Source organism: Struthio camelus, chromosome 5 (assembly GCF_040807025.1).
Source record: "Struthio camelus isolate bStrCam1 chromosome 5, bStrCam1.hap1, whole genome shotgun sequence".
Lineage (NCBI taxonomy): Eukaryota > Metazoa > Chordata > Aves > Struthioniformes > Struthionidae > Struthio > Struthio camelus.
This window is the reverse complement of record NC_090946.1, coordinates 34,748,387-34,764,016: the sequence shown is the minus strand read 5'-3', so window position 1 is coordinate 34,764,016 and position 15,630 is coordinate 34,748,387. Positions and strand designations below refer to the sequence as shown.

At 39.7% G+C, this 15,630-nt stretch overlaps 1 protein-coding gene across 6 annotated transcripts in view; it reads right to left on the bottom strand.

Moving 5' to 3' along the window:
• The window catches only part of LDLRAD3 (low density lipoprotein receptor class A domain containing 3), a 116,994-nt gene that overhangs the window by 4,173 nt on the left and 97,191 nt on the right, over positions 1–15,630 (bottom strand). For all 6 annotated transcript variants that reach the window (XM_068945502.1, XM_068945503.1, XM_068945504.1 and 3 more), the window contains one exon: positions 1,410–1,755. In XM_068945502.1, the coding sequence (XP_068801603.1) occupies positions 1,410–1,755 (346 nt within the window). The remainder of the gene's footprint in view (positions 1–1,409; positions 1,756–15,630) is intronic.

The following is a 15,630-nucleotide window of genomic DNA, read 5'->3' as shown; positions in this document are numbered from 1 at the left end:
ACATAGCTAATCACATCCTGCTTAACATTTTACGTTATAATTTTCATGGGTATGCACTGCCAAACAAATCTCAGCTTTTCCTCAAAGGCAGCTGCAAGAATTTTTCCTGAATAACACTTTAAAAGAAATAAGGTGGATTTACAGCTGTAGATAATGATGTGAACATAGGAAAGCTCTGAGGAAACCTCCGTTAAGTGATGGAAATTAACGGTTTCTGGCCTACAAATAAATGAACTGAATTCTTCATAAGAAGAATCACTTCTGCTGTCATAATATCACACACACACAGCAAGTGCTAAGTACGCACAGACAAGAGGAGTACTGGGTTCCAGAAAACTACTACTGGTTCTGATAGTAAACACAAAAAGGGACTGAAAGGTTTAGCAGATGGATAAAAGGTCTTAGGAACAACTAGCTCTGAAGTTGCTGATGGTGGTATCAATCAGGAGAGGAGCGATTACAATCTGGACAGCTGCTCCTTTAGTTGTCCTTACTAAAGGAAAGATATTATTGAGTGTCAACATCAAGACAAAGAAGCCGCTGCCAAATGCAGCAGAGAACAGGAACATAAATATTTTGCTATGATTCTTATACCCCAGAGTTCATATTGAAGAATACCAACAGGATGACAGTGAACAACCTGGATCATCAGAGTTCATACTGTGCCCTTTTTATGCAGGGAGGATGACAGTCCAGTAGTTTTGCTTGGAAAGAGTTTACAGATAGAGGTTAAAATGAAGGTTAATTATCTACAGATAAAACTAGTGTAATAACTACAAAAAAAAACATGACCCAAATGACACCAACCCACAAAAATTTACAGCACTTTCAGCTTTTTAGAATGAGAACAGCATTTTCCATTTCACAGAGGTCTTTTTCCTTCTGCTGAGGAAGAAGAAAGGGGATAGAGCAGGAGGACTATATGACTTCTTGTTGCAAGAAACGCAGACTTATTACTTTTGGTAATGGAGATGTGTCATAAGCTTTTAAGATTTTTAAATAGTAAGACTTGCAACTAAGCTGTCTCCTGGAATAAATGCAAATTCAATTTTCATGTTTTGATTCCAGACTAGCACAGGATTTCACTACTAGAGAAGTGACATATTTCTTCCCATTCTCCCGACATCCCCATGCACTACACATACTAAGACAGCATGACTGAAGTTTGTCTTAAATCCCCTTAATACCAGTAACAAGAAGGGCACGTGTGGACTCCTGAATTTTTCATATGCAGGGGGAGCTATGAAAAAGACTGCCCAAATTTGGCTCCCTGTAAGTGACAGAACTGCAACATAGCACCTTTGTCAAAAACAATAGTAAAGACAATTGGGAAGCAGAAGCACAGATTCCAGGAGCTGCAACCTGTAGCTTTAAACTTTGATGAAAACAGAATTAGCTCCTGTACATACCTTTGGTCTAGCACAGCCTCTGAATAGGATGGTGGAGAGTCTAAATCCACTGGCCTGTGGTAGGCCTGGTTGGACATGTACTGGATCCCATTGTTGACGTTGTAAGTGACACTGCAGTGGTGTGGATGATCAAGGACCACCAGTCGGGACAACAAGACAGGGTGCTGCAGTCGATGTACAGGCAGGGTCATGAGATTGTTGCGTTTTCTTTGGTGATGCAGAACCAAGGCAAGAAAGGCCACCACAAGTACAAAAATGACAGAGCTACCAATGATAGCATAGGTAATACTAGGGTAGTAGAGCAGCTGATTCTCTGAGGTCACATAATCTTGGCCGCTGCCTGCCTCTGCAAGACAAAAGGAAAAGAAAGTCTGAGATTTGTTTTGATACAAAGTTCTGTTCTTAAGCTAGGCTGTTTTCTGCTAATGCACTGCGTGACATGCTGCCAGACCAGCTTCCAAGCAAGTTTCCTTTCTTCCTCTAGGACTGTGGAAAATTACCTTATTAAAATCACATGCATGAAAACCAGAGACTGGCTGACAATCAATCAGTTCTTCTTCAGCTGCAGTAAGTGCCTACAGTGGATGTAGATATACTCAAACTAGAGGGAGAGACAGAAACTGAGAAAGAGAATACACAATGTAGTAACCTTATAAGAGTGCACATGCTTGATTTTTCCCACATCCCTGCCTGTCGATCCTAACACCCCTCTGGCCACAGCTGAGAACATCCAGTTCTAAGGCATAAGCACAGTACCTTAAGCTGTATCTGGCAAAACAAACCAGAATCAGAAATAGAAAAGGCCTGATCTTTACATTAATGATAATTTCCAGAGCAGTCCAAGTTTACATGGAGCTTTTCAAAAAAGGCAGCAGATAGATTTGTGGAGCGGAGAATCTCACAGTCCAAAACAAGTACAGCAGAAAAAAATACATAGCTGCTCAGTTAAGGTGATTATTTGAATGTCTGTGATCAGAAGAGCTCCTCCTGGAAGAAATTCAAAGAAGGAAAAGTGTTGGAACTGCATATAAAAACGGGGATGTAAGCCTGGTAGATGTGCGATATTAGTAAAAGATGAGAAAGCTTAAAAGGAAAAAGTGCAGGCAAGGAAGTGAATGGTAAACAAGCCGTGTCCCCCCCCACCCCCTGCAAACAGGAAAGCATAGGACAAGATGAGAAAGAGGCATGTGCTCACGCAAGTGAGCTTCAACTTGACATGGCTGGGAATAGCAATTAAGTAGTAGGGAAAAGGAGCAGAAGCATGACTTTAAACAACAGTATTTCAGGGATGACCGACAATAAAAAAGGCCAGATAAGAAGAGGTACTTCATATAGCATATAGTCAATATTTTATTTGTTGGAGGCACAGAGGAACTGGCTAAGTTAGCAAATACTATAAAAGAAGCTAAGATAGGATTTATCCAGAGTCATGATATAGCAGAACAAACACCTAACCAGGCTCCTGGTCCAGGGAAACAAATAGGTGGTAGAATAATGACATCTGAATGGATCTTGAACTGCATGGAAGTTTTACAGAAAAAAATAATCAAAAAAAAAAAGCAGAACAATAAAAGAAAAATGCAAAGGGGGAAAAAAGCTCAGAGAAGCAAAAACAACATATGTGCACACACACTGATGCGACTCAGTCACGCTTTGGGTCAATGCCAAAACAAGGAACGAGTTCTCCTGACTCCAGTCTAGCACCCTGCTCATAAGGTCATAAAGCCTTTCAACACTGTTTTCTTTCTAGGCAAAATTTGGGAGGAACTTCTGATTCCTTACAGCCTCAAAAATAAAAATGCTGTTCTGGTACAATACAAGACATTCATGTACCTCAAGCTAAACCAAAAAAGGCTGAGTAAAACAAACAGACCAAAACCAAGCCCCTGACCCCCCAAATCCACCCAATTACAGAAGGGCCATCCATCCAAGATCTTCATTCTCTACTGCAGAAGGCTGGTACAGTAAAACCTAGCATACAGTTTTCCTTCCTTTCACCTGTCAGCTGAAAATACTTTCTGGTCACTTAGAATTGCAACTGAGCCACTTACGAATCTCTAGCAGCAAAATAATGAAGTATATATACACCGTTTCTGGGAGAATGGAAGAGCTTTCCTGAGTCACCCACTGTTCTGCATCAAGACTGCTAGGGTATTGCTCTCAGTATTTAGTTTTGGTCATTCACTTTCACAGTAAAATACAAAATCACATTTGACAGCATCATTAAAAATAACTTCCGCATTAGCTGGGTAAGATAATGCAATTTAAAATGGCTAATCCTTTGCTTTTAAATATATACCCTTTAAAATCAAAGATGTTTTAGTAAAGAGGAGTGAGATGGGAAAGAAAAACTGTACCAAAAATGAAAAACCACAATTATTGGCCCTATTATTGACTACAAAAAAACCCTACTGCTCTTAGATAAATCCGTTTTACTGATGATGCCAGTATAACCAGAGTGCTGCTTTGTAGGCCAGCTGCAGGCCATGCTGCACCGGGAATCATCACAGCTTTCCTGGTACCTACTGTCAGACCTCAGTGAGAATCGACACTAAATTCCTTTCCTCATGCAGTCATACTGGAGAGAAAGCAGAAAAGGTATTGCTACCAGTCAACACCAGGTCTCCGACTTGCCTACTAACCTGAACTGCGTCTGCATGAAGAATGCAACTCAGAACAGACGAGACGAAAGGAATTTACATACATTAGTAAGTTTAATTACAGCTCATCACATACTGCTGCAGCTTCTCCAATGCACTCCCCAAATTCACCAGCAGACTGGAGAATTCATGCCACATAAGACAGGTAAGAGCCAGTGTGGGGAGTATGGTGACAAGCAGATCGTTTTAATGCAAATATTAACATATTTATTGGCAAGGAATGATCCATGGATGAATATCACTACCTGCAATCCTTCAGTGCAAGTAAGGTAAGTATATTACGAGGTCCCAGCAAAACAGCACAAAACTTCTATTCAGCTTAGCTCACTAGTTGCTGCACGTTGGCAGAAGGCTGAGGACAGGATGTCTTTGCAGATCTGATGAGAACTAATTTGTTACCATGGGACCACTGTGAAGCCACACAGTCCTTTTCATTTATAATCTCCATCTTTATTAAAAAGGAAGAAAAATGAGAGCAGTGCATTGCATTGTATGTCAACTTCTCTATAAAACACTTCAGGTTATCTGTCCGTTTAGGATAGCTTCTTAAATGTCCCGTGTGGAAAGCCCCCACATATCCAGACAGATGAACCAGAATGCTGAAGAAAGAATATTTTGTTGAAAGCGGGATGTCTTAAACAGGGATCTGATAACAGCCTAAGTATGGTCTGAAACAAAACATCTGCTTTATCTAGTTCTGTGCTATTTTTCATGCAACAACAACAAAGACCTATCCATTTTATAGAGATTTTAGGAAACGTTTGCAGTTAACGTGCTATTTTGGAGCTTTGTGAATGTTGTGGCTAATGACACATCATTTGTTTACCAGTGATTCTCTATTCCTTCCCAGGTTTTTAGGTTTATTGCTTGTATTCCCATTTAGCTCACTGTATCTCTGAGAATAAGAGCAATCTAGGGGTATGTCTACACCAGGGAGTGCAGCCCTATGCTGAGATCTCCGAAGGAGAAGCGCAGCCATGACAGCACAGCCATTAGCACTGCATTGAACAGTGCTAATTGGTGCAGCTTTGTGAACTGGCTAATACAACTATATCGCATTTGGAATCTAAATTAGCATCTCTATCAGTGCAGCTATTACTAGCTGATGTACCTCTAACATGGAGCATGAGGAGTATAGATGCATCCAATGAAGAGGAAGAAAGCTGGTTTACCCACCAAGTACTCTTCCTTCAGCACCGAGCAACAGTGAATAAATACTTTGCATAGAGACATCCTCTCTCCCCATGAAAAGAATCCAGCCCCTTGGATTTGCAAACATGCATAAACTTTATGCCTCTAGAGGAACAGACGAGCAGCGCTCCCTATCCAGAAAACAGCGTTCCGCCTAGAAAAATTCAGCTATCATCAAAACACACTATTCTACTACCACAAAAAACACAACTTATTCTTGCCTTACAGGTAGGTTTTCTGGGCCAAGAAAAATCTTAAAGTCATTTAGCAAAAACATCCTCACAAATGAAGGCCAGTGGTATTCCATGGCATAAATTAAACTGATTAAGACCAAGTCCGAGCCTAATCTTCTCCCTCACCTAGCAAAGCCAGTAAATCCAAAACTACAAAAGATGAAAGTAACGGTATCTGAGCCTGCTCCGACATCACTGCTTGGGGCCCTCGCATCTAGGACTTGTACCACCAGAAAAGACATTTTCCATTCAAAGAAGAGAAACAAATTTCCCTTAAAGGTCACCTTCCAAAACAATGCTCTAAGTGATAACTAAAAGAAAAGTAGCAGAATTATGAAACAGTTTTGCATATAAGAGATTTATAGTATGTTTTTGTTCTTCCCACTGTATTGGAAAATGTTGAAACAAGTGACTGCTTCGTAACTCCCCAAGAGGACATACTCAGAAAAGCTGCAGAGGAAGGAATACACATCACTGGTGTACATCCAGCTGGTGTTTTCCCATATCCTCTCAGTGCCTAACCTCTTCTGCTGTGCTTGTAACATGCTGAATAAAATGAGCTATACACACTCCCTTTCTCTTAATGCAGTGTCCTATCCTAGCCTTTAAATTTGAGGAGAAAGTTCTGCACTAGGAGAAAACACAGGTGCAAATAACTGCTTCCCACAGACGTGACATTCTGGGTTTTGCACAGTCACATGGAGGTGTGGAAGGGAAGGAGGGGTAGCTGGCTGAGACTGCTTTATGAATGCCAGGCTCATGTATGTATTGTGCACATGTAATAGGGAGAAGATGAGACATAACACCTAGTCTTTGCTGGACATGCAATACCAGTTCAGAAAGAAAAAGCCACAACTCTAGTTCTGCTCTAATAACTTTCTGCAAATGTTTACACATCACATAAGTCACTAAACTGAATTTCTTGGTAATTCAGTCACCTTTTCCCAGAAGAAGCAGGCATTATCTAGGCAGGTTTAGAAAGTTCTGTCTATTCTGCTATTAAATGCAATTCACAAAAAAGGGAGTGGGCAAGCTAATTTTGCTTAAATTCACGGAGTACTTTTTCTTTCTTTTTTCTCCCCCTTAAAAAAGATCTATGTTTTCTAATCACACCATGTATAAACAGTTTATCAATGCCACTTATGCCTATTAAACCTTATTACCTGGGAAATGCTGAATTCACAGACCGTAGATTTTGGAGTGTAAAGAGCTTTGTTAATAATTTAGGAAAAGAGTGATAAAGGATACATTATGGGTTGTGCTCAGAGGGCTATCTTATTGACTGTGAACAAATTTGCTGTCTCAAAATTTTTAAAAAGATCTGAGAGTAACTGCATTAAGTCTGTCAGACACAGGGATGAGGGGCTATTATTTTATCTTTTGCAATCCTCTGCTCAAGTCTGGCTTTTCACAGCTCATCAGAGAGAAAGCTTTTGAAATACATAATCTGAGCAGACATCTGTAGCTTTAATGAACACAAGTCACGGTCCATCTCCAACAAAGACACTACTGTAACAACACATTTAAATTCCAATCGGTTAAAGAGCAGAGCTGCAGCTCAGAAGGTTAAAGATGACAAAAATCAAATACAGACAGGCAGAACCTTTGCACACTACTCACTTTTTGTGCTGCAGTAGTTCGGAGGGGATCCAGCTAAGTCTCCAAACTTCTTAAATTTTTCATCTTTGATGTTTTTGTGGCCCACTATAACAAGCCTTACGTAGACTTTGTGCATTGGACTTTCAAGATGCTCTTTGTTCTCGTGATGCCCTTTCTAACAAGTTACCTTCTTCCCTTTTTTAAGCTACAAACAAGATCTAGTCCAGATGGCACAGCATCTTGACTTCAGGGAGTTCCATGCTCATTTCCTAGATTGAGTTTTCATTCATTCCCCCTGCCCTAAGCACCTTCATATTTGCATTAAATGCTTAAAGGCCAGAATTTGTTTCCAACTGCATTCAAAGTGCATTTCTACCCTGTTTTGACTTTCTCCATTTCAGGCACAGAAAAGAGATTTGTTAATAGAGGTGCTACACATAGTAAATAGACCTTAACTTTGGGAACAGCTGAAGTAGTACAATATGATTACACCTCTGCTTACCAGGCAGAGGAAGTCCAGGAAAGCAGCAGGATGAAATTCCTGGCTCCTTCCAGGTATGTGGCGTCACATACAGGCTTCACAACCTACAACATACATAGTTGCCAACATGGCCCTCCAGGTAAAACAGAGGAGTAGACTGGGGCTCTATTCCCAGCTCTAGCAGTTGCCCATTAGGTCATTTGTTCTTGGCTCCCTCCCTCTTTTCCCCACCTGCAAACTAGATAATGTTGCTCTTTGAGAAATATTTGAGATACTGTGGACAAAAGTTTATGTAAAATCTTTACGTTACTGCCCTTTGCACTGCTGTCGCTCTCAGAGGGGACACAAACTACACACAGAAGTGTCATTTTGTGTTTTCTTAACCCACTATGAAGACCAGCCCCAGAAGTATTGGTCTGTAGAACAGCTCTCAGAATGATCTCCCAAGCTATTCCATAGTGACAAGAACTATATTTTCCTCAAAAGCATTAGTATTTCAAATATTAATCAGAAGTCTAAATAGCACTCTATTTTCACTTATTCTTTCCGAAGATTGAAAAGAAATTCACGACCTCGCCTGCCTAAACTGAGTATGAGATCCTGATTTGGGGAACTTTTTACCCATCCTTAAATGTTTATCATTATTGGCATTATTGTAGCATCTTGGCACTCCAGGCATGAAATAGGATTTCCCTGTATTATGCACTGTACAGACTCTGAACGAGATAGATGATGGCCATTGTTCCAAAGAATTTAAAGGCAAGCTAAGACAAAAGACTACACGTATACAACTAGCCATTGAGCCACAGATAACCCTTAAGACAGTATTAGTCAGCAGGATTAGCAACAATCTCAGCACCTCTTGTTCAGTGCATCAGACCCAGGAGGCTACCCATGCCTTCCTCCCCAGAATTACACCCCTCATCCTAACTGTGCATTACAAGAGCAGTGCTCTCGAGTCTTTGCAGCTGCTGACAGAGCAGCTGAGTCATCAGGCTGAAGATCAAGAGCCTCACCTCTCACATGCCCTCCTTTTTATCTTCTGCAAGGTTAGGTAATTATTCCATGCACTTCACGTATCACAATTTAAATGTAAAAAAGAAAAAGGAGGGGAAAAAAAAAAGAGTAAGAAAAAAGCAGAGCAGCAAATTGAGCAAATAAGTAGAAAACTAAGAAATACTTACCAGCAGCCATGGCAACTAAAGTTCTAAAATTAACTTGACAGCAATGTAAAAACCTGCAAAGCCAAAATCTGCCATCAAGCATGGAAACAAAAGGTCCAGGCTCGGCAGCTGGACAGAGGCCAAAAAGGAAATTAAAGTGTTACTGAACTGCAGTTCAGGATCATTCTGACATCAATCTAAGCAGTACTTCCTGGACACATGATAGTCCAAAAGGCTAGTGTAATTTGATTATTAATCCAGAGACAGCATGGAAACTATGCACAAAAGCCTGGACAGAACTAAAAAGGATGCACATTCGTCTAGTAAAGTCCTCCTCTTTAAATGAAATAGTTCAGTTACTGCTTCTTGTCTCCTCTTTTTCTCTTGAAAATGGGCCATGACCATCAAGGAAACTGCCAAAAAATTAGTTACTATTCACTTCTCATGATAACACTTCATGACAGAAAGATGCTATTCAGTGCCTAATATACTGAAAGCTCTAGGGATTTTCCATAGTCTTCTCTGCTTCCTCCAGCCAGTCAGTTAAACCTGTTCTCCAGGCAAAGAGTCTCAAGTAACACCACTACACGAAATGCTCTTTTGAAACACATACTTACGATGGCTCAAGCTTAATAACTACAGCAAGACTGCGCTGCATTGAAAAATAAATTGTATTCAAGGACAAACATACCCTTGGTGCTCTTGCCAAGACCTGTGGCAACTGGGAGTACCCCGATTCTAGCTATAGCTCCTGTCCCCCAGCCTCCTCCCGCCCCCTATTCTTCCAGGGGATACTCCAGTCTTGCCTTGCTTGAGCCACAAATGGCAGAGAAAGTAAATAAATAGCTCCTCATTTCAGATTTTGGTTACCGGGTCACTATGTAATACATTTTGTACAATTAGTTAATGAACAATACTGTATAGTCTTGAATTTTAAGATGAAAAATAATTTAACAATAAATACTTACTCCTGCAGTCATGGCAGGCCTAAGTCACCTGTATAAGACATATCCCCACACCCTCCAAAAAAACTACAGAAGGATGAAAGAGGTGGCAAGTCATACAGTTAGTTTTCTTGAAAGAAAAGCCAAAATCATCTAGGTTCCCAAATACTTCAGATGAAAAATAAGAACAAGAAAACAAACAAACAAACAAAGCAACAGAAAAAGATTTCAGGGAAAGAATGCATTAATGGAAAAAACAACAGAACTGTGAATTCAACCAGCAAGACCCAAGGGGATGCAAAGTTAGTCTCCAACGTCAGCTTCATTTTTGCTTCTTTAACTGAAGGCATAACATTCAAATGGATTTTTCACCGAACGCCTTTGGGAACACTAGCGACTTTATGTGCAAGCGAACAGTCGTGTCTTCTGTAAAGGTTAATTAGAACAGCAGAACTTTGAGGAAGGTAAGAGCTTGGACATCGTATCAGCTCCCTGTTCTCCGCCAGCACAGGAGCATGCTCCACCCATCCTGATTTTGCAAGGTCTTAAGTAGTTTAAAAATCAAAAGTATGAAAGAAAATAAAATTCATCAGAGGTGAGGGTGGCTTCTCGCCTTTCATATTTCAGTCTCTCCCTGAGAGTTCAGATTCTAAGCCTCTAAAAATGCTTAGCTAACATTTTTTGAAATCATTTTAATATCTGTGATAAACATGAAAAAATCTCAAAACAAAAATTAAACTAATTAAAATATAATTTCAGTGAAAATCAGAAAATGAAGTGCTTGTGGTTTTTCCATCTATCAGCCCTGAAACTAATTTACACTACGTCACAGAAGTGATGTTGATTTATTTTGGATGATCTGTATCTACATGCCTGCACAAAAACATGTTACTCCAATTGAAGGCTGGAAAAAGCTGATTGTGGGATGCTGTACAGGACAGACAGCTGAATCGCACTTCTACAGTTTTTATTCTGGAGAACGGTAAGACGACACATGTACTGTTCAGCTAGAACACACACACTTCTTCCTAGACACTGTATTAGTGCTATGGACAGCTGGTGCGTAAGAAGGATAATAAGGCTTGAAGAGATGGCAGCGCAGGGTTTACAGAGCCTGCAGAGTCAGCTATACTTGGCAAGGAATACTGCTAGCTTAAGTGTGATTTAGATATAGTATAAAGTAAGTTTTTAATCTGCTTTTAAATTTAGTCTAATCATTCAAAGACTGTATTTTAAAGGATCTGCTTTCTGAAAAACTGCTAGTACGAAGTCCCATCTACTCTGTCTCATATTTTACTGTTATGAATCCTTTTTCTTTCTAGAACTGTGAAAAGGAAAAGTTTCTGTTAGATAAGCACTCCACATGGCTTCGCTCTCTGAAGATAGTATCCCCTAAGGATACTGAAGCATAGTATCCTTCAGAAACCTTTAGCCTGTTGTAACCATTGGGTGAAAATCAAAACAAAGCTAAGATAGACAAAATCTGCCAGGTGACCTAATACCTCTCCTAACATTTAACACCATCCATTTATACCTAACCAATACTCCTGTGCTGACTGGATCTGGGATGCAACAGTGGAAACCAATGGAAAAACCATTTAACGAGAGCTCTGTAGGCTGTCCTGGCTGGAGAGGAAAGGAAGGCCACAAAAACTGAGTGGATTTGGGTAGATTCACAATTCAAACCAAGATCGTAATTTAGTGCTTGGTTCTACCAGAAAAAGTACCTGCATGACGTTATATCACAAGATGCTACATCACTTAAAGTTATCCTGACTTTGCATACCAGACAACTGTGATATAAGCTGATGTTTCCTTCCAGCTACAAGCTTTGTAAACTCAGCGTATAGCCAGAAAGCCTTGCCAAAGAGTGGCCTCAATAGGTCCACTATGTTCAGTTTACACCTCGATGAAGGTCTTAACAAACGTGATACTTGGTCGCAAATCAAACTCTAAATCCTTCCTTAAACATTCTAAAAGGAGAAATACTGCATAAAAGGCAACAGCAAAGAGGACAACAATCTGTTTAGAAAGCCCTCTTTGGCTTTCCTGACTGCAGAAGACGACACTCAGTCTTTATTTAAACCAACCAACCAACCAACAAATCACAGCATTTGGAAGGCATTAACACCAGGAAGAAGATAAACCAGTGCTACCCTGCTAAAATGTCGCTTGATCAGCAAATGTGACAATGAAAACAGGGAGGGAGGGTGGAACTGCTCAAGGGTTGGAGTTGTCAGTGGTTTGCTACAAAATGGAAAAGCTTTTCCAAAGGGGCCCAAAGTGCTCAGTTCTGGATCTAGTGCTCTACAATAACTACCTGAATGACAAAGCAGAGAGAATATGCTTATTGAATTTGCTGTTAGGCAGGGCTGCAAGCACCCTGCTGGACGAGATTAAAATTCAAAATGATCTGAAAATAGCAGAAATGGTCTGAGGCACAGGTAGTCAGGGAATAAGAGTACAATCTCTCCACACCACTCGGCATTAGCAAGGCCTCTGCTGGAACATTTTATCCAGCTTAAGGCATCTCACTTCAAAAAAGGAAAGATGAATTAGAGTTCAGTGGTGGAGCAACATGAATTAGCAGATGTCTTGAAGACACTATTTCCTGGTGAAGACACCAGGAAAAGCTTCAAGAATTGGGTTTGTTTAGGCTAAAGAAAATACTGCAAGAAAGCTTTTAATATTTGCAAATACAGAAACATTTTGTTGCGGTTCGAAAATGGAAAACATACAGTCAAAATAATACCTGCCCTGACTACCAATAAAAACTCAGCGCTTTCAAAAGCTACAGGAAAGGGTCCCAGATGAATAACGTGAGACCCTAAATCTTCATCTATACTATGCACATCTAATTGATTAGAGTTATTACCTTTGGCTTCGTTTGAATGGTAATAGCACCACATGCCTCCATGATTCACTCCCTTTTTCAGTTTGTCTTATCTAATAATCTAACTGTTCTGTTGTTACCTCACACAGACTAACATCCCTTTGTGTCCTTAGGCGAGTTTCCCCACTTTTTCTGTAGAACACCAAAAATCCTACCGACTGCCAGCCCCTACAAGCCAGGTTGGAGCGGAACCACTTACCCCACAAGGCAAAGCACGACAACACCACAACTTACTATTAACCTCCCAAACCACGTGTGTAGCCTCTGTATCAGACGTAGCTTTTTAAGTGGCAAGGCTAATGAAGCACTGGGATAGGCTGCCTTAAGAGACTTCACGCCTCCATCACTGGAGAACTTTAAGGATAGTATAGATAAACATAGATAAAGTTGATCTTGCTTCAGCAAACAATGATCTAGATAGCCTCTTTCAAGGTCCATTGGGAGCTCCGATAGTCCTGAAAACATATGCTGGCCTATAGTCCAGAAAACAACCACCCCCTAACTCCTCCCTCCAGCAAGCTAGCCCCAAACTCTCCGCAAACCCCAAATTTGGATTGTTCCTCCAAAAGAGCTGACAAACCTCCATTGTCAAACCAAGTCTGCTTTCAGAGCAACAACAGTAACAACAACAAAAAAACTAACACTGAGCAGGGGCCTCCTCTTTTTAAGAATTTTGTCATTTGTTGCATGATCTCATCCTAATGCCAAGTTCAGTAGAAGTTCATACTTCATTGACAAATCTATAAATTCTACAGCCCTTACAAGCTAACTATGCGTTCACAAAGGAACAAGGAGATCATCTCCTCCTTTAATGTGTAAAGGAAATCCGGATATCTTTCCTCTGTAGACAGATTCAGCATAACATTTCAGACGGTAAAACAAGATATTATAGTACCTGGGACTCTATCCAGAGCCTTCTTTGTGAAATACGCATTATAAGAATTTTGGTCTCACTTCAGCAAGTTTTCACATAAATAAATAAAGCAAAAAATATCTAATTATAGAAAGAAGAAAATTGCTGTACTTGATGAAAGGTTGTTTATTCAGCACTGATAAATGCAGTCTAATGAACAGGAGAGTGCCAGACTTACTCTTGCTGAAGATGTAGGCTTGCTTTTTGCTTGTACAGAGATCACGGAAACATTTATTTTCCCTTTGACCCTGGCTGATTGACTCAACTAGTCATACTGAATCGTGTAATTCTAGATCTGAAAAGCATTTGCGACAACACAAGAAAGAAAAATGTTCTTTAAAATTTGTATTAAGAGGCAGGAATCATAATTATTAATCACTACGTCAAGATAATTACTGTATGCAAGGACAAATGAAGAGCTTTTTGGTAGCATACTTAGAGTTCATATTCTGCATGGAAAGACCGGAGAAAAATAATAATGATTAGTACAGCTAAGCATAGTTTAAAAGGCACTGAATTAGCTAATGTGTCACATGAAAGTTAACCTTTATTGATAGATTTTTGGTCTAATGCATAGCAGTGGTAAAGAAGGTTAATAGAAAGCTGGCTTGTCACCAGCAAAGCGTACTAAACGCTTTTAAACGTATTGTTGCATGTTTCTACAGAACCGTGATGAAACCACATTTGAACTGTAGCATCCTATTCTGGTCAGCTTATTTGAAGACAGACAGAACGGTGAGGTTGGTGAGAGCAAAGCCTAAGAAACAAAGATTATGAATGGGTACACAGGGATTAAATATCAAAAGAGAAAAAAGTAGGTTGCCTTTGAGAAAACATGATTAAAAGATGACATGACTGAAGTATTTTTAGTAGCTGCAGGTTATAAAGAACAAGCTCAGTGATTTATTTTTAGATTGTTGGGCAGATCAGAACTAAAGTCCATAAGGTTAAGAGGGAATAGATGCAAGATACAATTAATGATGTATTTCACAGAAAGAAGGGTAAATAGGTGAAATGACGTTTCATGACTCTACTTAAACAAAAGCTGGATGACCATATAGATTTCTGTGCTGGGGAATAACCATGTCACGTGGGAGAAGAATCTAGGAAAAGAACATCTTTTGTAATAGCTGCAACACGCTTCCATACACACATATGTAAGAGCATCTGTAGCAATTTTTAGAATTATTGTTAAAATAAAAAAAGATTAGGAGTTTATGCCATTCCAAACATGAAGAACAAAAACAGCATTTACTACTTATCCTTTATAATTCATATGTAGATAACTATGCTAGTTATTCTGTAGCAATTTTCCTTCAAGTTTTTACAGACAAATCACAAAAACCTTACAGTAACCCAACAAGATTAGGTAAACACATTCCTTACTTATAGAGCAAGGTTCAGAATAATAAAGCGATTTGCCCAAAGCTGCAGAGCTAAACACTGTCAGCCAGGATCAGAATGTAGCAGTTCTCAGCTTCCATTAGACGTATCCTTCTCTCTGCGCACACTTTAATGGATTATTTAATTTTCCTTTACTACCACAAAGGAGAGAGTTTGATTACTGTGCTATCAACGTACACTTAATTATTCTCGAGCGTCTCCGTACCATCCTCCCTAGCATTTTGTGCTGTTTTACCATGCTAAAGTGTTTGTACATTTAAAAAAGGGAATTGATTTATTAATATGTCTACTTATCAGCTTAAAAACTTGACTGAATACAAATAAGGCAAGAAAATCAAAAACAAAATCACACTGGTTTTTGGACTAAATGGAGCATCTCCAATATCTAGAAAATACTAGAAGAAAAACCCACACTCGCTCCTCATGAGTCTTCTCTTCTTTTCCAGTTTCAGTTCTCCTTTAATCGCTCAGCTAATTTCTGTTTCTATAGATAAGGACCCCATCAAAAGACCTCTAGGTGTGACTAAGTAAACCAAGCACAGTGAACTTATTCTTGCCTTGTGCTAAAAAAGGTCAGGACTGTTTCTCAGTCTCACGCTCACTCGTGCAACTCCCCATCATTCTCTTTGAACATTTTAAATACTCAAACAATAAAAGGTGCAATTTGCTTTGATTAGTCTTTTCACAGAGGTTTCAAGAGCTGCAAAGTTGAAACATAATGGTTACCTACAACTCATTAA